This window comes from Myotis yumanensis, unplaced genomic scaffold (assembly GCF_028538775.1).
Source record: "Myotis yumanensis isolate MYYU_CA2020_CCGP unplaced genomic scaffold, mMyoYum1.0.hap1 SCAF_2, whole genome shotgun sequence".
In the NCBI taxonomy this organism is placed as follows: domain Eukaryota; kingdom Metazoa; phylum Chordata; class Mammalia; order Chiroptera; family Vespertilionidae; genus Myotis; species Myotis yumanensis.
In genome coordinates this window covers 184,570,916-184,595,487 of record NW_027223753.1, presented here as the reverse complement: position 1 = coordinate 184,595,487, position 24,572 = coordinate 184,570,916, and the positions used below count along the sequence as shown (strand labels likewise).

The following is a 24,572-nucleotide window of genomic DNA, read 5'->3' as shown; positions in this document are numbered from 1 at the left end:
ATATAAAATTATTTCCTAGTTTTTAAAAGCTGTCCTATTTTATAGATTATAAAGAAAATATATGTGCAAAGCAGTGTATTTTTTTTTGCTTATCTTCATTATTGTTTCATTAGTACTTATAGAAATCCATCAAATGAACTTGATTTCAATAAGTAAGTAAGTAAGTAAGTAAATAAAATGAACATGATTTCTAAGATTTTTTTCTATCAATCCATTTAAAAGATTTAAGTGGGTGTGGTACTAGGGAATCATTAGGTGAATACAGCATAGGGAACATTATGAGCAACCTGGGTAAGAACAATCAAGGCTTAGGCATCTCATGAATCCGTATATTAAAGAAATCTGCACTAAGGACACCAAAGGCTCTCTATGATGGACTCATGGGCCCCAGTGTGAAATACAGCTATATAATGATTTCTCAGCCTATTGAGGACCAGGTATTTTCATTCTTAGAGGGAGTTTAAGGAATCTAGCAGTTCTCAAACTTTACTAGAAGGAAATTGAGAGAGCTGTGAAATAATGGGTCACATATTATTCTGCAAGTTTAGTAAATAAGAAAAAAATGTGGGAACCTTAACAAATGTGTAGGAAGAGAGCTCTTAAGGGAATGCTACATATATAAAAGTAAAGGTTGGATATTGTCTTTAAAAATTTCAGTCTCTGTCTATTAAGATAGATGGTGTTTTTTAAATTAAGTCTTAGATGGAAAACCATTGAATTTTTGTTAATCATGGAAAAAACATTTTATTATTACAGATCTTAAGAAACATACAGCTGAAGAAAATCCTGACAAAAGCACTCTAGAAAAAGCTATTGGATCACTAAAGGAAGTAATGACGTAAGTGCATTATTTCAATTTTTTTATTGTTCCTTGGATTTAGAATGGAATTGATAGAACAATTAGAATCATAAATGGAGAAAAATATCAACAAATATTTGTAAAATATTTATTTTTCTTTTTTTTAAAATATATTTTATTGATTTTTTACAGAGAGGAAGGGAGAGAGATAGAGAGTTAGAAACATCGATCAGCTGCCTCCTGCACATCCCCCACTGGGGACGTGCCTGCAACCCAGGTACATGCCCTTGACCGGGATCGAACCTGGGACCTTTCAGTCCGCAGGCCGATGCTCTGTCCACTGAGCCAAACCGGTTTCGGCTGTTATTTTTCTAACAGTGTAGTTACACATTAAAATGATGAGAAAGTATTATAAGAATACATTGATTAATCAAAAACATTTCTTAGGGTATTAAACTATTATGTACAGAGAGTAACAATGCTTTACAAATTTGAAAACGTTATAATTTACTAATAGCCATTTTCTTCATATACCTCTAATCACAACTTGTTTGTCTTCATATTCATATAAATTGCCCAAATGTAACTTGGGAATTTGACCATGGTGAAATAAAAAAGAAAAGATTTATAACACTTTTTTCACTTTACATTTGGCTTTTGGCTTCTTACCTTGAATTTTAAGGAATTAAATTATTGGGATTGTTTGGAGATGTATGAAAAGTATAAACTCAATGAAATTGCCTTGGGGCTTTGATTGTTAAACTTGTAGACATAGTTCTGATCAGAAATGATCTTTCCTGACTATTATGATCAGAAGTGAAAACTATGTTGGTATTGCTTTGACTCATGGAGGGTGAGGGCACTTCAGCTCTTTGGACTTTACATATCATCATTAATAGATACAATTAAAATATTTCTGAGATTTCATGAGGTGCTTCAATCTGAAATAGTTTCTTAAATTACTTGAAAATGCTCTGGCCAGTATTGCTCAGTTGGTTAAGTGTCATCCCATGCGTTGAGAGGTTGCTGGTTCGATTCCCAGTCAAGGCACTTGCCTGGGTTGTGGTCTTGATCCTCAGTAGGGTGTATGCTGGAACCAGCTGATGTTTCTCTCTCTGTCTCTCTAAAAAAAATAAAATAAAAACAACAATAAGAAACAACCATATTTAAAAAAAAACACAAAAAACTTGCAAAGGCACGCTTAGCAAGGAATTTTACTAGCTGTAAGAGTGAGAGGCCAGCGGTAAAATAATGCTCAAATTAAGAATTTCTGTTGCTATGGAGTTTTAGGCATGTTTTGTTTTTTGCTTACATTCATATTTTATATGTTTATCAGCCAGGATAATAGTTTTTTTTAAGCACTTCATGGTTTAACAAACTCTGTCATTACTTACCTTGATTCTTTCAACAACTCTTTGAAGTAGGCAGTCAGTGTTAAAACATATTTTCACAAAAGAGAAAAGCTGAGAGCTTGTTACTTGGCCTATTTGCCTGTTTAGTGATGATAGCATATGCTATTTATTATTTATATATAATATATTTTGGTAAACAAAGATTTATAAAGTAACCTAACTAGGGAGTAGACTTGTCATTTGACCTGTTGCCTCCTTTGGACTAGTGTCAAGTGGGCTGCTTTAGGAATAATGAGCCAAATTGATGACTGGTGATTAAAGATTTCTTTCTTTTTCAGCATTTTATTTAAGCTTCCTCAGAATTTAAAAAATCTTTCTAATATATCACTACCCTAAATGGCTGGCTCAGAGTAGATTTTAAATAGATGTTGAACTAAGGAAGCTGCGATCTTAATGTTGAGTTGTGATGCTGGTTTGTAAACCTTACAGAATTTAACCACTCTTGAATTCTTAGGATTCTTGAACATTTAGCATAGGGATTAAATGCTTACTAGTATTGTGGTTGATTGAAACAACTATAATCTGTAAGGTAAAGGAAATAATGAGACAGCACCAAGTAACTAGTCCTTGCCATTTAAGCAAAACAAAAAAGAACCCTAAAATTGGATTCTAACACCATTAATTACACATACTTATAAACATTAATAATTTGTTATAGATCTATGTTTTAGTAGTTTTTAGTATGTTTTTCTTAGCAAATTTTACATGTTTAATATAAAGTTTTTTTAATTTTGTATAATTTGCATTTTCTTAGAATCAAATTGCATATTATATTTTTGTCAGGCTTTTTTTTTACTCAGCATAATTATTTTTAGATTAGTCCTTATTGCTGCTTATATCAATAGTTCATTCCCTTTTATTGTTTTCTGTTGAATGGGTATACCACATTTATCAATTCATGTGTTGGTGGATATTTTGATTGTTTTCAGTGTCTGTGTATAACAAAGCTGCTATAAACATCCGTGAATAAATTTTTATATGGACATATACTTTCATTTCTTCTGGATAAAAAATACCTAGTAGGAATGGCTAGGTCATAAAAGTTTTTAAAAAATTCACCCAACTGTATCCAAAGTGGTTGTATTATTTTGCATTCCCATCAACAGTGTATATTGAACACCAGTGGCTCGATGTTTTTACCAACGCTCAGTATGAGTAGTCATTTTATTTTGTGAAATTCAAATAGATGTGTAGTGAAATATCTTATTGTAGGTTCGACTTGCATTTTCCCTAATACCAAATGGTGGTAGCATTTTTTTCATGTGCTTATTTGCCATTCATATTATCTTCTTTGTGATATGTATGTTCAAATCTTTTGTCTGCTTTTTTAAAATTTGAATTTTCTTATTTTGAGTTTTTAAAATATATATATATTTTTATTGATTTTAGAGAAGAAGGGAGAGGGAGAGAGAGATAGAAACATTAATGATGAGAGAGAATCATTGATCGGCTGCCTCCTGTACTCCCCACACGGGGTTCTAGCCTGCAACCTTGGGCATGTTCCCTGACTGGGAATCGAACCGTGACCTCCTCGTTCATAGGTTGATGCACAACCACTGAGCCATGCTGGTCGGGTCATTGTTTTTGTTTTTTTAACCAGGGACCAGCTAAGTTCCACTAAGCTTTTAAAGTTTTAAAAATAACCTTATTAATTTTTCAGGCATATTAATGAGGATAAGAGAAAAACCGAAGCGCAAAAGCAGATTTTTGATGTTGTTTATGAAGTAGATGGATGCCCAGTAAGTATTCATCTTTGATAATTGTAAATTTATTTTCTCTTTCTTGTTATTTTAGATTCTGCAATTTTTAATGTAAATAGAATCTTGGCACCACTTTCTTTTAAATTATAACTTAAAAAAATTCTTTGCTCCCAAATGATCTATTAATATTTTCAATCTACACAGGCTAATCTTTTATCTTCTCACCGAAGCTTAATCCAACGAGTTGAAACAATTTCTCTAGGTGAGCACCCCTGTGACAGAGGAGAACAAGTAACCCTCTTTCTCTTCAATGACTGCCTGGAGGTAAAGTTGTACTTAATATAATATAATACTGCTGGTTTATATGACTTCCTTGAGTGTTTAAAACCAAGCTTTGATTAAAGTATTATAGGTAAGTTTAAAGTAGCTAAACTTAAATAATCACACTTTTTTAATTGAGACCAATTGTTGATTTAATACTCTTTATTAATGGAATGCTTTTCGAAGAAGACCTAATATTAAGAAATATGATAAATTTTCATGACTTCAAATTAAATCAGAATGAAAATTTAGTTTATTTCCATGCAAGTAAATGCTTAAGTCAAAAGAATTTTAGGAACTTCTTATTTCCGTGTATATGTATAAGAGATTTATGACATAGCTATGATTTTACTTTGAAATTTAAGTAAAGAAATCAGTATTTTGTTGAAAGAGTTAAATTGTGTAATATCATGAATTATGATTTCCTGATTCTTCCTTAAGTCATCAGGATTAAATGAGTGGTCAGTATATCAGATGGTATGCATTGATTCTAAAGTTTAATTTTCTCATCTAAGTTTAATTTTTTCCTCCCATATTATTCCTACAGACAAACTGAATTATATTTGTGTGCTTTTCCTTTTTATTTTATTTTTTTAACATTTTTATTGATTTCAGAGAGGAAGGGAGAGGGAGAGAGAGAGAGAAAAACATCAATCATGAGAGTGAATCATTGACCAGCTGCCTCCTGCATGCCTCCTACTGGGGGTTGAGCCCACAACCCCAGCATGTGCCCTTGACTGGAATTGAACCCAGGACCCTTCAGTCTGCAGGCTGACGCTCTAGCCACTGAGCCAAAACAGCTAGGGCTGCTTTTTCAACTCTTTTCTTTCATTCTGTTAATAGTGTACTTTCAAACATTAAAATAGCCTATGTGGGATATAAAGGAGTATATTTTCCTTCATCTCAGGACATAAAGCTATTCATTTTGATAAAATAGATATTAATTCACCGGATTCACCAGAAGACTAATTTGACATTTCTGTTATTTGGTATCTACCTGTTGCTTTCATTAAAGTAATTTGATGGGTTTCCTTAAAAAAAAAAAAAGTCTATACCTCTTTCTTTTTTCCTTTTCTACATGTCCTCTAGAGTTGTGCTCTTGTTTTATGTATATTATTATAAAACACAGGGGACTCTTAGAGAATAAGTCATACCCAGTCACCAAAAGTTCACTGTGTTAAATGCAGAGTTTTGTTGTTGTGAGATTAGTGAAAAATAATATTTTCATTTTTTCAGGAATGTTAGAAAATACAAAGTAACAACACTGAAAATACTATACATAATTGACCATGCCCAGAACTGAGAAAGTTATAATAAAAATTCATGAGGCAGATAAATCATATTTTACCTCAGTAGGCATTATCATGGATTTTTACTGTCTGTCCATAGTTGCTCAGTTCTTCTCTGTTAGGTACTATTAAGGTTTTTTTTAGGATTTTCCTGTTGAAGTCCTTGGTCTACTGGCTCCATTCATCTTATTGGTTAGGTTATCTTTACTTCCCAGCTAATCCATTCTGAGTTTTATCCCCTTAATCCCAAGAGAGTTGTAGTTAACTTTAATTTTTTTTTAATCTTACATCCCCTTCAAATTCCTTGAAGTATTCTATAACTGGCTCATTGACTCACCTTCCACTTTAATTCTTGCCATTTGTCATTCCCTGTAGCTTCCAGTCAGTTATGTAATACCCTGGCCTCTCATTTCATTCACCAGTGACTTTTTGTTCTACTCTCTCTTAGTTTTCCTGTTTCAGAATCATAGTAATTGGAACAATACTATTTCTAACATTAAATTTGGACTTAAAGATTTATAATCCTAAACTCTCATTCTTTAGCTTGTTTGTCTGAAAAAAAAACCAGTTCTGGCCAGATAGCTCTGTGGTTAAATTGTCATCCCAATATGCCAAGGTTGTGGTTTGACTTCCCCCATCCCCCGTCAGGACACATACAAGAATCAACCAATGAATGAATGAATAACTGAAACAACAAATCAATGTTTCCCTCTCTTCCTCCCTCCCTCCTCTCTCTGCCTTCTTCCCCGCCCCCTCTAAAATTAATAAATTGAAAAACCAAAATCACAAATAAATAACCAAACCTCTTAGCAAATTTGGAATGAAGAGTAAGATGAAAGTTAGAAACTATTAAAATAGATAAAATCTATATTGACTTCTTTTAAATATGGCAGGTGATGTTTTACTGAAGTTAAACTAATTTAGTATTTAAGAATATACTTTTCTTTTTATATTTTATTTGTTTTGAGTTTTTTACCTTGATGTACTAGCATATGTGTCTTTAATATTAATATTAATACTAGGTAGTTTGGCTCAGTGGATAGAGCGTGGACCCTCGTCTGAAGGGTCCTGGGTTCGATTCCTGTCAAGGGTACATACCTCGGTTGCAGGCTCAATCCCCTCAGTTGGGGCATACGTGGGAGGCAACCAATTGATTTGTATCGATGTTTCTCTCTCTCTGTCTCTCCCCCTCCCTTCCACTCTCTCTAAAAATCAATGGAAAAATATCCTCTGGTGATGATCAACAACAACAAAAAGTATTAACACTTGTCATTGCTTTTCCTTTTTAAAAAAACCTTAAAATTGTATTTATTCTGCTTAACCAAGTTAATTTAATGTATATTTAAATATTAGTGAAAATATTTAAGTTTTTATTGCTTATTTTCACTACATTAATGTAAATTAACTTTTAATATTTAATATAGATCTGAGTCATAGTTTTGCTTCAATATGAATATGTACTGACTGCCTTTTGATCTTTTCTAATTAGCCAACACTTAAGTAGATATACTTTTCAGCCATACTTTGTCATATTCATGAGGGTGACCGGTTAATCTCAATTCATTAAGTAACCTAATCTAAGACATTTTGTGTGGATGTCTTTCAGTTGATGATTATTACCTCAAAGGAGATGTTCTTTTAAAAAAGCTAAATAACATACCAGGCTTTTGTGGAAATGAAAACAATAAATTTATTTATTTATTTATTTTTAAATATATTTTATTGATTTTTTACAGAGAGGAAGGGAGAGAGATAGAGAGTCAGAAACATCGATGAGAGAGAAACATCGACCAGCTGCCTCCTGCACATCTCCTACTGGGGATGTGCCCACAACCCAGGTACATGCCCTTGACTGGAATTGAACCTGGGACCTTTCAGTCCGCAGGCCGACGCTCTATCCACTGAGCCAAACCGGTTTCGGCAACAATAAATTTGAAGACCTTATAAAATTCACAGAACTCAAATGCATCGTGAATCACAGGGTCCTTTCTGATTTTGCCCCTGGTTTTTCCAGTGTTATTTTACTTATCTCTTCCTTTTGCAGGAATCCCCAGTTTAGGTAAAGTTATATCTTAACATAGCACTTTGAGTTTATAATTTGTACCATTTTTTTAATTTATTGTTTAGTTGCCTTTTAACTGTCCCCTTTCTCGATGTTATGAAAATACGAGAGGCAGAACCATTTCTGTGTTATTTACTCCTTTATTCTCAGGATCTGAGATAATTGTGAATTCTGCTCTTAAACTGATTATCAGTTATCTTTTGTGCCCAATATAGAGGTCCCAGAGTAACTATTTTCCTTCCTGAACTCAAGAAAATTCCTCAGTTCTTTGATCCTATTAGTTTTCACAATGCTTCTAAGTTTTTTCACACCTCAAGGATTTTTTGCGTAGATCCTGTCCCTTGGCCTGGTTTCCTGTCCTTTGAACTCTTATCATATAAACATGAGCATACCCGTTACACAAGTACATGTATGATTTTTTTACATAGTTTCTTATCCCATAGTAATTCTGGAATGACTAATAGATGAACTGCATATAGATTTATGTGATTGGTGCATTTTATTTTTAAGTATTTTGTCTTTGTTTTTATTCATATTACTTATAATGACTTTTATTTTTCTATAATCAGATAGCAAGGAAACGCCACAAAGTTATTGGCACTTTTAGGAGTCCTCATGGCCAGACCCGACCCCCAGCTTCTCTTAAGCATATTCATCTAATGCCTCTTTCTCAAATTAAGAAAGTGCTGGACATAAGAGAGACAGAAGGTATGCTTATTGGATAAACTATTGCTAAATAAAAATAGTTCACACTCACTACTGCAGATTTGTTTCACTTCCTTATATTTTTTTCACCTGAAAGTGCTCTGTACCCTAACCCAGCCTATTCCCACACCAAAACATTTTATTTCTTCAGAATCCAAAATAAATCACCTGTGCTCTGCATCTTATACTTTCCTTGTTGCCACTGGCTGCATTGTTAAGGGTACAGTTAGGAGATGACCAGGAATGATGTGCATGAGTAAATGCACCCTAACTAACTGTGGTAGTCTTGGCATGGAGTTAAATGTGTATTAAGGGAAGCTTTCTCCCTCAACTTTGATAGTGTTAGGGAGGTTTCTCTGAACGCCTGAAATTGCCAAAAGTTTATACCTACTCAAAATAGTATCATCTGTTTAACTGGCACTAGTGATATGTCTTTATTGGTCATATTTTGGGTGTTAGGCATAGTTTTTACAGTGTAAGCTGGTACCATTACTGATCCCATCCTCTCATGATGAAAGGAATGATGTGCATGAGTTGATGTGCATGAGTTTTAATGCACCCTAAGTAACAATTAAAGAACATTTGAATAGTAACTTACATTGCTATCTTTATTCTATTGTCGAATTTGAATTATGGGTTATGTAGTACATTTATTTTAAATCATTTCCATATTTTTGGATTATAATAGTGGAAGACTTCATTGTTTAAAATAGGTTCTGCATCTTGGTCACAAAACATTCTGTAACAATTTTAATATTTGAAAATTATGTTTCTTTAAACTTGATTTAAATAGGTTGAGTTTATAAATTATTCTTACAATGCCATTTCATTTTAAAACTCAAATTCTAGGATACTAAGTAATGATACATTCTAATTGTTTAAAACTCCAGCATATAAAATATTAAATGTCATGGAAAATACTGTTTATATAATGTCAACTTATTTTTGGTTCTTCATATGGTACTTGCTGTTAACAGTTCTCTCTAATGTTTCAATGTAAAATGGTGATACTCTTTGTCCAATTAGAACTAGAGGGGGTGGGAAGGGTGGAGAAGAGATCATTCATTTCATTGGAATGTTGTAGATCTGAGGTAACTAAACTTGCATAAATCTATCATTTTCCAAGAATAACATTGTTTATAATTCTGGGACCCTAGATTGCCATAATGCTTTTGCCTTGCTCGTGAGGCCACCAACAGAGCAGGCAAACGTGCTGCTCAGTTTCCAGATGACATCAGAGGAACTTCCAAAAGAGAACTGGCTCAAGATGCTCTGTCGACATGTAGCCAACACCATTTGTAAAGCAGATGCTGTAAGTTCTTAATCTATTATGAAGAGTTAAAACTCCATGGCAGTGCATTCAAGCTAAACCTATGCATTTCTAATTGTTAATTGCTAATTGTGAATATAAGAGAGTTTCAGTTTTGTGTGTATTGAGGAAAGCTGGTTTAATAAATTGTTTTGGAAAAGATATTTTAAAAATATAGACACATGAAACACTCAGTTGCTAGTTTATGGAAAGGCCCTTTTAACCTTATAGCTCCTCTGACTCTGATTGGGTGAGGCTTTTGGGACTTGTACCCTGTGATTTTCATGGAAGCCCTTAGGCCTGGCTGTTTGTAAAATAGAGGGTATTCTGTTCTGCTGTTCCCTCAACTAACTGCAAGCAATAATGAGATAAAGCCAGTTGCGTTTCCTATCAGGAGAGTAGCCAATCCAGTTTTCTCAGTCCAGCTTCTTAAAATCAAATGTGAATTGTGAATATATACATATAGAATATATAATTATTTTTATACTATATAGATCAGCGGTTCTCAACCTGTGGGTTGCGACCCCTTTGGGGGTCGAACAACCCCTTTCACAGGGGTCGCCTAAGACCATTGGAAAACACATATATAATTACATATTGTTTTTGTTATTAATCACTATGCTTTAATTATGTTCAATTTGTAACAATGAAATTGGGGGTCACAACAACATGAGGAACTGTGTTAAAGGGTCGCGGCATTAGGAAGGTTGAGAACCACTGATATAGATTAATGTGAAGATACATGAGAAATTCAAATTATCAAAGTTAAACGACTATCAGAATTCAGGAAGCCCATAGTAGCTCTTGGGTAAAAGATAGGTCCTATAAAAGATAATTTACTTTCTTTATCATTAGTGGTGAGACATGCTGTAGATATAGATTATCATTTTTGCACAAATAACATAAGTTTATTAAAAAATTCATTTGTTAGTAGAATTATATTTTTCATATTGGAGATTAGAAATGTAATGGCTTCAGCAAAGCTACCATCTGACCTCAGGTGATATATGAGCCTTAAGAGTATGGACAACACAATTAAAGGTTACAAGTTGTCAAGAGACCAAAAATACACACCTAAGTATTCTGAGAAAAAAATTTTCCACAAATTAAAACTTTAACCTTTAAATTTGAAATAACAGAATATGGGACATCATATCCACAAGGAGAAAAACTATGGAGAGTTACAAGAATAAGGATACCTGGAATCTAATGTTAGCTTTATGCTCTTGGCCTTAGTTTTTACATGTAAAATAATGATATTAGATTAAATGTTCTTTCAGCCTGAAAATTTTAATTCTTAAGTCATTTACAAATGGGTATGACAAATGAAATTAGTCTATAATAAAATAGTTATACTTATTTTGCTCTTAATTATTTAAGCTACAATTATTTAGGGCACCAATGAATATATATTAGAAAGACAGAAACTACTGTTTCAAAAAAATCAGATTTTTTTGGTCTTTTGCATCTTTTGTATATATATTTAAAAATACATTCTCTTCAACATGGCATATGTTCTCAAATGATAAGACACATACAAATGATAAGAAGATAATGTATTGATAGATGACCCTTTTCAGTACAATAGTACTGTAACTCACATTGCTTGGACATTCCTATGACAGTAAAATGCTTATTTTATCATAGTTAAGTCTTCTTATGAAAGATATTGAGGTATAATTATTGTGGTTTATAAAGTAGATAATACATGGCTAGAATGTCCTACCTAAATGTTTAGAACAGTAAATAGACCTTTTTTTTTTGCTTTTGAACATTTCTGTAGGTCAAAAATATGTTGTAAATAAAGGATGTTTGTTCTGCAAAATGGTTTATAGAAGTAATGCAATGTTAATGCATAAAACAAAATGTTGGCTAGAAAACTGATGGAGACAGTTTTTGTTATAGAGCTTACAACATTGCTCATTATATGGAAGAATTTTTTTTCATTGGTCTAGGTATTCATATACAAAACAGATCCTTGCATTATAGTGATTGCCTATTTTAGAAATTACTCCTTCATTTATCAAGATGTCAGAGTAGATGACTTAAGCAGTCCTTTTTGAATTTATAACTATAAAACTGAAGGATAAACAGTTAATGGAAAATTTTTTAAAAAATACAATCTATTGAATTACTAGCTACAAGATAGCTAATAATTCTAGAATCTATCTATCGATCCTATATAATAAAAGGCTAATAAGCAAATAATAAGCAAATCGACCGAATGGCAGAGCAACTGGTTGCTATGATGCACACTGACCACCAAGGGGCAGACGCTCAATGCAGGAGTGCCCCCCTGGTGGTCAGTGCGCTCCCACAGGGGGAGCGCCACTCAGCCAGAAGCCGGGCTCACGGCTGAGCAGCAGCGGTGGTGAGAGCCTCTCTCGCCTCCATGGCAGTGTTAAGGATGTCCGACTGACAGCCTTAAGGATGTCCCATGGGGAGCGGGCCTAAGCCGTCAGTCGGACATCCCCCGAGGGCTCCTGGACTGCAAGAGGATGCAGGCCAGGCTGAGGTTTTCCCCCCTTCCCCACATGCACTGATTTCGTGCACTGGACCTCTAGTATATATATATAAAAGGCTAATATGCAAAATGTCCCCTCGGGACTTCAACCAGGTGAGCAGGAGTTTGATTGCTTGTTATGACATGTGCTGATCACCAGGGGGCGGCATGGAACAAAAGAAGGCCCCGGCTGGCAGCCGGAAGGCCCTGTTTGGTCCTGATCACTGACAGGCCTAGGAACCCTACCCATGCATGAATTTCGTGCACCAGGCCTCTAGTATATATAAAAGCCTAAGCGACCAAATGACCAGTCGATCGGTCACTTTGACACACACTGACCACCAGGGGACAGATGCTCAACTCACATGATTGGGCTCCCTCCTGTCTGGATCAGGCCTGCAAGGATCAGTCTGAAACTGGCTATCTGACATCTTCTGAGGGGTCCCAGATTGCGAGAGGGCACAGGCCAGGCCAAGGGACCACACCGGTGCACAAATCCATGCACCAGGCTTCTAGTTTTATGTAATAAAGCCCTAATATGCAAATCAACTGAACGGCAGAATGACCAGTTGCTATGACACGCACTGACTACCAGGAGGCAGACGACCAGTGGTGGTGATCGGGAGTCAGGGCCGGCCAGCTGGCAGTGCCAGGCTGCCAGCCAGGACAGGTGCCAGTGGGGGCCCCTCCTGATCGCCCCGCTTATCGGTTGCCCCACAGATGGCCCTGATCGCCAGCCAGGCCTAGGGGAACAGTCTCTTAGATTTAAAAATTAAAACCTGACAAGGCTACTCTAACACTGAAAAAACAGGATGATGCAGAGATGACATGCATGAACTCTGGCTTACACATTTTATCAGCCCTGATTCTGACACTTACAACTCTGTGACAAAGCTAATTACTTAACTTCTCCTGCTTCAGTTTTTCCTCCCATAAGATGGGGAAAATGGTACTACTGCCTCAGAAGGATCATGTTATGTACTACTTTTTATAATCAGGGTAAAAAAAATGTAGCTGCCCACACAATAGCAAGATGCCTTTCACCTGTATGAAAAGTATGGTCACTGGTGCATGCAGCGTCCCAGATTGCGAGAGGGATGTCTGACTGCTGGTTTAGGCCCAACATCCTCTGAGGGGTCCTGGATTGCAAGAGGATGCAGGCCAGGCTGAGGGATACGCGCCGCCCCTCCCTCCCCCCCTCAAATTTTGTGCACCCGGTCTCTAGTTTGAATATAAACAACTAATGAAACAAATTTCATAAAGTAAAATTAGCCACAAGATGGCAGCAAACATTTAGCTATGTCCTGATTTATACTGTTTTAAAGTGAATGTTTTTCAAGTTGTCACATTTTGTTACTAAGAAATATGTCTGTAAATTCACATATTGACTTCAGTTGAGATCTGTCTCACATTTAAAATACTGCAGAGAGTAAATTTTTTAAAAGTCCTGAGTCAGTGTCTTATCATTTGAGAACATTTGCCATGCTGAAGAGAAAGTATTTTTAAATATTTGCTTGTGTGTGTGTGTTTATTTATGTGTGTGTGTGTGTGTGTGTGTGTATTTATATATATATATACAAAAGATGTAAGAGATAAAAATATCTGATTCTTTAAATCAATAATTTCTGTCCTATTTATTATGTATCTATTGGTGCCCTAAATAATTCTGGCTTAAATAATTAAGAGTAAAATAAGTATAACTATTTTATTCTAGACTAATTTCATTTGTCATACCCATTTGTAAATGACTTAATTAAAATTTTCAAGGAAACTTATATAATACTTTGAACAGTAAAGAATTTAAATTAAAAAAAAGAATTAAAATTTTCAGGCTGAAAGAACATTTAATCTAATATCATTATTTTACATGTGAAAACTAAGGCTAAGAGCATAAAGTTAACATTAGATTCCAGGTATCCTTATTCTTGGTTAAAACTCTCCATAATTTTTCTGCTCATGGATATTATGTCCCGTATTCTGTTATTCCAAATTTAAAGGTTGTTTTAATTTGTTGAAAATTTTTTTCTCAGAATACTTAGGTACTATGCTTTTCAGTCTCTTGCCAACATGTAACCTTTAATTTCGTTGTCCACACTATACTCTTAAGGCTTATATATCACCTGAAGTCAGATGGTGGCTTTGCTGAAGCCATTACAGGTTTTTAACCTCTAATGTGAAAAGTATATTTCTAGTAACAAATGAATTTAAGCAATGTTACACTCCCCCTCCCCCAATTTGAATAGTTTAGAAGTAACTTGATAATTAAATGTCTTATGCTAACACTTAGTACTTTTATCACTAATTATTTATAGTAGCAGTATTCATTCAATATTCAATAATATTCAATATTGTAGAACTAGAATTTCTAACTACATGAGAAATAGATTGAAGATATAACATATACAAGAAGAGTTTGTGCTTCTGAGCCAATAATATTTATACTGGAGTTAATATAATTTCTATTTAAAATTATTATTCTGCTGGTTATTAGCCATACATAGTAAGTTGTTAATATAAATGCCTATTATTGGTATCATTTTAAATTGACCAAATCAGATCCTCTAAGCTATAAACATGATTACAAAGTTTGAGGAAATCCCTGTGGCACACACTAAAGGAGGGGACACAATGATACTAGATACTATCATAAGTGAGTGAGTTTAGCTGTTTTTGTTGTTTTTCTATGTGGGTAAATCTTTGATGTGTGGATGTTAATTTTGTAACCCATCATTTTTATTAAATTAATTCTCTTATTATTTCCAAATGCTTTTTGACAATTTGATTGGATTTTTCAGCTCTCAGTTTTAAAAAAATGTCACAAGTTGACCACTTCAGAGTGATGATTGATACATTACCTTGTAGTTTTAAAATGAGACATAATGGAAGAAAAATGTCAAAATTGTCTGTGTCAAAACATTTTCTGAATTTGTGTCTATGTCTAGGACCATATAAACCCAATATGAGATAGATTTTCAATATATTATTCACTGGATGAAATTCAAATTGAAATGAAATTAAACTTAAAAATTGAATGAAATGAAAACAAAATTAAGTTCATAAAACTAAAGTTAAAGCTTTGCTTAGTTTATGGTGCCATATGTACAGCATTTTAGGAAATGTGATCCCGTCTCCTGTGAGATGTAGGAAATCTTAATAATGCAAAACCTCAAAGGAGTATGTGAGTGGGGATGTTGAGAGACTCAGAGTTAGCCAGAGCTTAAATCATAGTCCTGACTGCTTTGTTCCTCATGGGTTGGCAAGAGGTGTTAACTATTGAGAATTATTTTTCACATGATTGTCTATATCAGGGGTCCTCAAACAACAGGGCCAGTTCACTGTCCCTCAGACCGTTGGAGGGCCAGACTATAGTTTAAAAAAAAACACTATGAACAAATTCCTATGCACACTGCACATACCTTATTTTGAAGTAAAAAAACAAAACGGGAACAAATACAATATTTGTATTTGCATGTGACCTGCGGGCCGTAGTTTGAGGACCCCTGGTCTATATAATTGACAAGAACCAATTGAAAACTACTAGCACTTAGAGTTAAGTAGCCAAATAAATATAAATGCATACATATCAATAGTTTTCATCTTTGCCAGCAATAACCAACTAGAAAGTAGGAAATAAAGAAGATCCCTGCCCCCTTTCCGGCAAGATTTGGTATACATTTAGAAAATTTTAGTATAAATCTTGGAATAGCCTTATAAGGAACAAATGAGGTATTTAAAGAAAACTATGATTCCAATTTTGTCACAATAAAGTATTTTATGCATGTAGGAAAATATCTGTAAGGAATATACCAAAATATAAATAGTAAATGGTTAATAGAGTTTATAGGTAATTTTATTTAAAAATTCTCCCCCAAACATTTTATAATGATGTGGTTTAAAAAAAAAAACTCAGAAAAAAATTATAATACTGTTTTTAAAAGTTACTGATAATTATAAGTACTCAGTTACCTGAATGCGATTAGATAAGCAACTGAGTCATTTAACAAGTAGATCAAGTGGAAAAGAGAGGGTCTTTTTTCTGATAGAGAAGGCAGGGTGGATTTGGTTTTTCTAATTAAATTAATTTTTGTGATACTGATTTTGTAGCAGACATTATTCTTAAGCATATAAATTATGCTAAATTTCTAACTTACTAGTTTTAGGGTTGTTAGTAAAATTACACACACACACACACACACACACACACACACACTAGAGACCCGGTGCATAAAATTTGTGCACTTGCGAGGGTGGGAGGTCCCTCAGCCTGGCCTGCGCCCTCTCACAGTCTGAGAGCCCTCGAGGGATGTCCGACTGATGGCTTAGGCCCATGGGGAGTGGGCCTAAGCCATCAGTCGGACATCCTTAACGCTAACGCTGCTGCGGAGGTGGGAGAGGCCAGCGCCACCGCCGCTGTGTTCACCAGCCATGAGCCCGGCTTCTGGCTGAGCAGCGCTCCCCCTGTGGGAGCGCAATGACCACCAGGGGGCAGCTCCGGCATTGAGTGTCTGCCCCCTGATGGTCAGTGTGCGTCATAGCGACCGGTCATTCCACGGTTCGATCACTTTGCATATTAGCCTTTTATTATATAGGATTTCCAGTTGCTTTGGTCTCCATTGTCCTTGCAATGGATTTTTTATTTACTGAGTGCTTATTTTCCACAATCCTTAAAATTAATACATTTTATAATAGAAATTATGTCAGGCATGTCAAAAATCTTGAGTAGCTTCTTTTATATAGTATACTCCCATATGAAGATAAGTGCTTAAAGGTTTGATTTTTAAAAGCAGTTGTGTATTTTTAAAATTTTATTTTAAAATAATAAAAATGTTTATTTTTTGAACAGGAAAATCTTATTTACACTGCTGATCCAGAAACCTTTGAAGTAAATACAAAAGATATGGACAGTACATTGAGTAGGGCATCTAGAGCAATAAAAAAGACTTCAAAAAGGGTGAGTCCCCTGGCATTATTATTTAACATATCTCCAAAAAGTATTTTTTAGACTACATTAAAATAATATTGCCAGAAACACCAGTGTAAAGATAGTCTATAAAACAAAGTTGGTTTGAGGGCTTAGGAAATGGTCCACAGAGATAATAGTTTTAGTTTAGTGAATTCTTTGGTACAGTAATTATAACCTGTTACCTTCATATTCTTTTTATAGCGATACTTCTATGAACTCTACTTCAGTAGAAGTGTTCTGATGGTGTTGTAGATGTAGGTTTGTGTGCGTTCATCTTAAATATCACCTCAGATATTGTTCAGCAAAGGGCACACAACAGAGATCCTGAACACAGTATGTTTCAATCTTGTAATGCTGGATATAACTTCCCTGCTTACCTTATTGAGGATTACATAAGAATATTGGGCCTTTTAGAAGTAGAAAAACAAGTATATTAATAGTCTAGATGAAATTTGCAGCCATAGTCTACTGCTAGATTTACAAGTTTTTGCTTTTGAAGGGAAGCTTTGTACTTTATTTAATCATCTTTATATCTCCCAAGATCAGCATGTTTGATATATGGTAAATATGTTAAATGGTGAGTCAAATTAACTCCTTCACTTTTTCAAAAAGGAAATTGAGGTTCAAATGGCTTTGGGTTAAAGATCTCACAACTAGCCGAAACCGGTTTGGCTCAGTGGATAGAGCGTCGGCCTGCGGACTCAAGGGTCCCAGGTTCGATTCCGGTCAAGGGCATGTGCCTGGGTTGCGGGCACATCCCCAGTGGGAGATGTGCGGGAGGCGGCTGGTCGATGTTTCTCTCTCATCGATGTTTCTAACTCTCTATCTCTCTCCCTTCCTCTCTGTAAAAAATCAATAAAATATAAAAAAAAAAAAAAAAAAAAAAAAAAAAAAAAAAGATCTCACAACTAAATTTTAGTGAAATCAGACACAAAAAAGCCACGTTTCTTCTCTCCCATGCCAGGTTTATCCTTGCACTTTTTTTCTTCCATTTGACTGTCGTGCTCTAAGAATGCGAGTATACAGCAGGTCTTTAAATAATGTTCAGCGTTGTTTCATTATAATGTTGATGAGAATGCTATAGGAAATTAACTCTTGTTTATATCAATTAGCCTGTGATAAAATTGGTTTTATTATATGTCATTTCCCTTGAAGTCACAGAACATATCGAGGACCACAATGTTGAGTGAGGACTATTACTGTACTACATTTTCTCAGTGTTTTGTCCAAAGAGATTCTAAAGCTATGATAATACTATTTGTACAAAAACTTTTCATGTGTATTTGGCTTTATTTATGTATATTTGTTCTGATCAGTTATATTAAACTTTTTTAAGGCTTAATTGTAACTTCTTAAAATTCTAGGTTACAAGAGCATTCTCTTTCTCCAAAACTCCAAGAAGAGTTCTACGAAGGGCTCTTATGACATCCCAAAGTTCAGTGGAGGGAAGAAGTCCCCTCAGCAGTGACAAGCATGTAATGAGTCGTATGTCTAGCACATCATCATTAGCAGTAAGTGACTTTGGTTTTATGGTCTAATGACGTATTCACACTTATGGAAGTTGGTATGGAATTTGCTAATGTGAAAGATGGAAATCTAATATCTCCATTTTTTTTTATACTTAACTTCTAACATCTTTTGTTAGGTAAAGATAACTGAGAAAACATCACTTTAATGAACTAGAAATAGAGACATACTTAATATGTAGTTTATTTGATATGAAATTTTATTCAGATTGAGATATGCTCTAAAGTCTCTAAAGAAAAAAGCATGTTTCAGTCTGGCCTCTCACTTTACTAACATAAATAGCAATGGTTCTGTTTATACACATTGGTCCCAGCAATATAACAGAGACTGAGTTTTTTTCCTTTTACTGTTTCTGTGATGAGTAGAATATTATTTCTGAAACTGTAGACTTCAAAGGATGATATGTGTTCTGAATTCATATGTATATTTTTAAATGTGTTCTGAAAAATACAAATTCCCAATGGTGTCTGAAGTATTAGACAATAAATATTAAGGACATTTCTAACATTTATTACTGTCACTAAATATATGAGTGATGTATGATTATAAAATTATTCACCTAACCTTCTAAGGTTAAAAAAAGCAAGTGCTGGTTATTCAGTTATGTGTCCTTTAGCAAATTTCTTGTTCTCTTATCCCCATTTTTGCAGATGAGGGAAAAGAGATTAATAATAGTACTTTATGGTGTTATTGTAAGGACTAAGTACACAAACACATACACATATACCTATATGATGTGATTATATAGTGAGAGCATTTTGAGTAGTAGCTAAGAGCATGAACTCTAGAACTCATGTGATCAAATCCCAACTCTGCTGTTTACTAGCTCTATGGCTTTTGATACATTATTAAAGATCTCTGTTTCAATTTCACTTTCTGTAAAATGAATCTAACGTAGCAGTTGTAAGGACTGAATAAGTTAATTTATGCAAAGTGCTTTGATCAGTCCCTGGCACAGTGTGTGCTCTAGTATTTTTTTTTTTTTGCTCCTTTTACCCCGTCCTCTTGCACCCTACCCATGGCTGCTAGAGAGAACCCCTGTTGTTCCCAGTTCCTCATTTATCTCCCTCCACCCTTAGAATACCAGACCTCTCCAAGGCAGCATACTCTGTTCTTCCACCCTTTCCTTTAACGCATGTCCTCCCCCACCCCCCCAATCCTATTTCAGCCACACTGGCTTTCTTGCTTTCCTTAAAAAACTCTAAGCTAATCCACCTAGAGCAGCCGTGGGCAAACTATGGCCCTCGGGCTGGATCCGGCCCGTTTGAAATGAATAAAACTAAAAAAAAAAAGACCGTACCCTTTTATGTAATGATGTTTACTTTGAATTTATATTAGTTCACACAAACACTCCATCCATGCTTTTGTTCCCTCTGGTCCAGTTTAAGAATCCATTGTGGCCGTCGAGTCAAAAACTTTGCCCACCCCTGGCATAGACTGAGGGATCTCAGAGGGAAGGGGCGTTGGGGGTGGCAGGCAGAGAATGACCAAAGAACTTATATACATATGCTAGAGACCCGGTGCACAAATTCGTGCACAGGTGGGGTCAGGCTGGCCCATCCCGATGGGGGCCCATCGGGCTGGTGTGGGGGGGGGGGCCGTGGGTGGTTGGCCTGCCAGGCCTGCCAGCCCTGCCCCTGATCGGGGGCGGGGTCAGCTGGGGGGAGGGGTTTTGGGAGGGGCCAGCTGGGGTGGGGCCATGGGCAGCCGGCCCTGCCCCTGATTGGAGTGTTGGGTGCCGGTCGGGGCCCAGATCAGGCTGGCTGCCGCAGTGCAGTGTGCGTCATAGCCACTGGTCGTTCCGCCGTTCCAGTCGTTGGGCTTTTATATATATAGATATGCATAGTCCATGGACACAGACATCCATGTGTGAAGGCCTGGGTTGGAACAGGAAGCAGGTGGGGTGGGCAATGGGGAATAATGGAGCACATCTGTAATACCCTCAAGTAAATTAAAAAAAAAAAAGCTAGTTAGGTCTTTAGTTAATACATCAAAGAGTTACAGCTGACTCAGCATGTTTATACGGATTTTTTTTTTAAATCCTCTAATTCTCACCTGAGGATATGTTTTTATTGATTTTAGAGATAGGGAAAAACACTGATGTGAAAGAGAAACATCGATGGGTTGCCTCCTGTACGTCCCCCATGCCCATGCCCCAACTGGGGAACAAATCCACAACCTAGGTTATGTGCCCTGACTGGGTATCAAACCCACAACTTTTTGGTGGGCAGAAGGGTACTCCAAACAACCAAGCCACCCAGCCAGGGCAGAGCATGTTTATAATGGTATTTGATCAAGGTTAAACTTCCAATACTTAGCTGATAATATAAACATGAATAGAAATTTGATTAATATATTAAATGAAATGAAAAATATATTAAAATTGACAAAAAACAGTAAGCATTTCTTTATTAAAATAGATTATAAGCTTTCTGAAGGCCAAAGAACTGTCCCTTGTTTATTTCCAATAATAACTATTATAAACACTGCTTTTCAAATGAAAGTAACTGGATTTTTTAGAAACTTTTTAGTAAGTTAATTTGTATTATTTGTGATTTTGTCACTTTTATGTAGACAATATAAATAAGAAGTACCTAAAATATCTTTCAGACATTCATGTCTTTTTCTCCATTGCTTATTTCTGTTCTAACAGATTATCCATTCAGTTTCCACAAGCAGTACAATTGGATTTACTAAGCATGTCTATGCTCAGTGCTCACACTCTACTGTTGGGCGCTCTCAAAACTCCTGGTTTCCATCTATACGTCATTCTGCCTCACGAGTTAGTTTCTCAGAGACACTGAAAGAAAATATTGATTTTTCAAATTTCAAAAAAAGTTCTATCCAAGTCATCTTTGGTATTTGTGAAGAATTAAGAGATATGCCAACCAGTAATGGAAACAAGCCTCAAGTTTAATGTGAGCTTATTAGCTATTTGAAATTTGTATTTGTGAAAAAAGGAAGTATTCTTTCTTCACTGAATTACCTATTAGATGGGTGGGGACTTTTGAATTCACAATTTTATAACTGCTTTACTGCAGATTGGCACATAAAAATATTTTTCAAGGTAATTATGCTCAAGTTCAGAAAAAAATCAATACTATTAGAAATTTTCTTATTTATGAAAGTGGACATTTTAAAGACTAATAATAATTGCCATGTAAAGTGGATTCATATTCCAAATCTGATTCTTAATCTTAGATTTATGGCATTTTACAAAATTTATGCTTTTAATATAGCAAATCATAAAAATTTTATTTGAGGAAATTTTTTTACTTTCTACTTAAATCATTGCTTTGTTATCACTTGAATGGTGATACTTGATCAATACAGCTCTTTAAACACTTCATTTTGCTCCATTGTAGGTGAGAACATTGTTGGCTACTTACACATAGCCTTTCATATATGCTAAAATAAAACACTAACTTTCTTTGTAATTCATTTTGATTTATACTCATTGTTGGTTTTTTTTGCATTCTTGTGTATGCTTATTTGTTATTGTTAAAAGCTCTTATGAAAAATTTAGTTTTGACCTCTGCAACAAGTTTAGACAGCTTAGTAACTGAATAATCTCTATTAACAGAAGTGCTGCTGTTTTGCTCAATTTATTTTATTTTTAAAATATATATTTTTTTATTTCAGAGAGGAAGGGAGAGGGAGAGAGAGATAGAAACAACAATGATAAGAGAGAATCATCGATTGGCTGCCTCCTGCGTGCCCCCTACCAGGGATTGAGCCCACAACCCAGGCATGTGCCCTTGACCAGAATCAGACCCAGGACCCTTCAGTCAGTAGGTCTACGCTCTGTCTACTGAGCCAAACCAGCTAGGGCTCAGTTTTTATATGGAGCAAAATCACAAACATACATACATACATACATATGGGTTGTATACATAATCCAAAACCTCTTTGGGAGTATATGAATTTCAAATTTAGAAAATTTATTTCTCATAAGATCATCTCTTTTAATTTTGCTTTATGGTTAAGTTAAGAAGAAACCACAAGGTTGTATCTTTTTACCTCAAAACTTGTTTACTAATTTGTAATTTTTTTAATAACCTGAAACACTGAGTCATTAGTATCTTGTAGAAGTTAAGTACCACTACTAGCAGTAAGCCAATATCTATTCTAGTGAGTTGATATGTAGTTAACTAGTGAATCCATTTGTTTTGTTTTCAGAATGCTGAAATTTCCTCCCCTCCAGTTTTAAATTCTTTTGTTATTTAAAGAGTTTAGGATTTTTAGATGTCTTTAAATTGTTATGGTATTTTGTGAAATGTAAAAATGATATGCATGATGCATAACTGTATGTTATAACTTTTAAAAAGAAAAAGTTTAAATATAAAACATTTGTCTTATCTTTACAGGGTATCCCATCGCCTTCCCTGGCCACCCTTCCTTCCTTCTTTGAAAGGAGAAGTCATACTTTAAGTAGATCAACAACTCATTTGATATGAAGCTTAAAAAAATCTTAATTTATAGAAACTTAACACCTCATACACAAATAAGGAACTGACTTATGTGGTACTTGTCATTAGCACTTGGTGAAAGCCGGAAAGAAGATGGATAACACTAAACTATGCCAGTTGGTTTTCTTCTTGAAAGAGTAAGGTTAACCTCTTACATTTTTCAAGTTAATTTATTAAAAGATTATATTGATTCTGATGTAATTTTTCTTTTTGCCTGAATCCTTCATTTGAAGACCAATATCTTAAGTTATTCATGATACCAGTAGTGCTGCAACCTGACACATACAGTAAATAAATTTCATTGGTGGATGCCAAATATTGCTGTGGATTTCTTTGTATAGTGCCCATGAATGAATTTCGGAAGTATATATTTGTGTATCTCAATTTGTGCAGAAATTAGGTGATATCACAGTACTTAGTTATAGTAAAAACCTGAATAGATAACTGATTAAATAGTGGAGTCTTGTTTCACATGTGCTGTTTGAAGTAGTTAACTGCTCCTTTTGCAGTTTAATTTATTCTCAAGTGTCTTTAAGATCTAGCGTGTGGATTTAAAAAGATTTGCCCTTATTAAAAAGAATAACTGTTAAAGGAGATTGTTTCAAAATACTTTTACAAATTGAGATAAGAACAGAAAGATTAAAAAAACAATGTATATTTTGCACTAACATGATATGGGTGTATACTTGTAGCTGCTTCAGAGCCTATATTTATGGTGATTTTTAGCCACTAGCAAATCTTGATTTAATTTGATGGTGTGTGGGGTTTTTGAAGGATGACCATGGGGAAATTGTAGTAAAGATTGTTTATACTCTTTATGAAATAACTCTAAAACTGGCATTAGTTTTCTTAATCTACTGTAAAATATTACATGGATATGTGTATGCTCAACTTTTTATTGTTGTCCCATATAAAATGTAAAATTGAAATACATTTATTTGTGTTGTAAAATATTTTTCAAGCCTTGATATTTTTTTTCACAATAGTTTTTTTTTGTTTTATAGTCAGCAATACAAAATAATCAAGTTCTTATGAACAAACTCATTTTTCCTACCTGTTTAGGGGTTACTACAAACATTTAATTGTCATTTAACAGTTCTTGGTTATGTTCTTAATAGTTTAACTGACTATATAGATTTTTCTATACTATGTATGTACCACTTTATTGCTATATTTTAAAAGCAGTTGTATTAGTAAGAACTTTGTAAATAAATACTTAAGACCCGAGTGTATTTTGTGTTTTAATTTTTAATTTGGACTCCACTTTGCAGAATGGGAATAGTGGATTCTATGATAGTTATATAAAATTGTGTTTATGTGCACATAGGCATTTTTCTGGTAGAAATTACACCACTTTTATCATTTTATTGGGAATGGAACTGTGAGTCCCTCCAAAAAATGGGGGGTTTCAAGTGAGAGGAAATGGCATAAGGCATGACATTAGAAACACATTGGATGTACACAGATAAGTAATGAGGTTAAAGTCTGATACAAAAATCAGTATACAAATATT

At 34.7% G+C, this 24,572-nt stretch overlaps 1 protein-coding gene across 2 annotated transcripts in view; it reads left to right on the top strand.

Annotated features, from left to right (window-relative positions):
• Positions 1-24,116, top strand: part of ECT2 (epithelial cell transforming 2) — a 52,101-nt gene extending 27,985 nt beyond the window's left edge. For both annotated transcript variants that reach the window (XM_070403630.1, XM_070403629.1), the window contains 8 exons: positions 757-838; positions 3,872-3,950; positions 4,116-4,235; positions 8,153-8,291; positions 9,446-9,600; positions 16,944-17,051; positions 18,428-18,574; positions 22,958-24,116. In XM_070403630.1, the coding sequence (XP_070259731.1) occupies positions 757-838; positions 3,872-3,950; positions 4,116-4,235; positions 8,153-8,291; positions 9,446-9,600; positions 16,944-17,051; positions 18,428-18,574; positions 22,958-23,047 (920 nt within the window). In that variant the 3' untranslated portion in view covers positions 23,048-24,116. The remainder of the gene's footprint in view (positions 1-756; positions 839-3,871; positions 3,951-4,115; positions 4,236-8,152; positions 8,292-9,445; positions 9,601-16,943; positions 17,052-18,427; positions 18,575-22,957) is intronic.
• Positions 24,117-24,572: the final 456 nt, after the last annotated feature.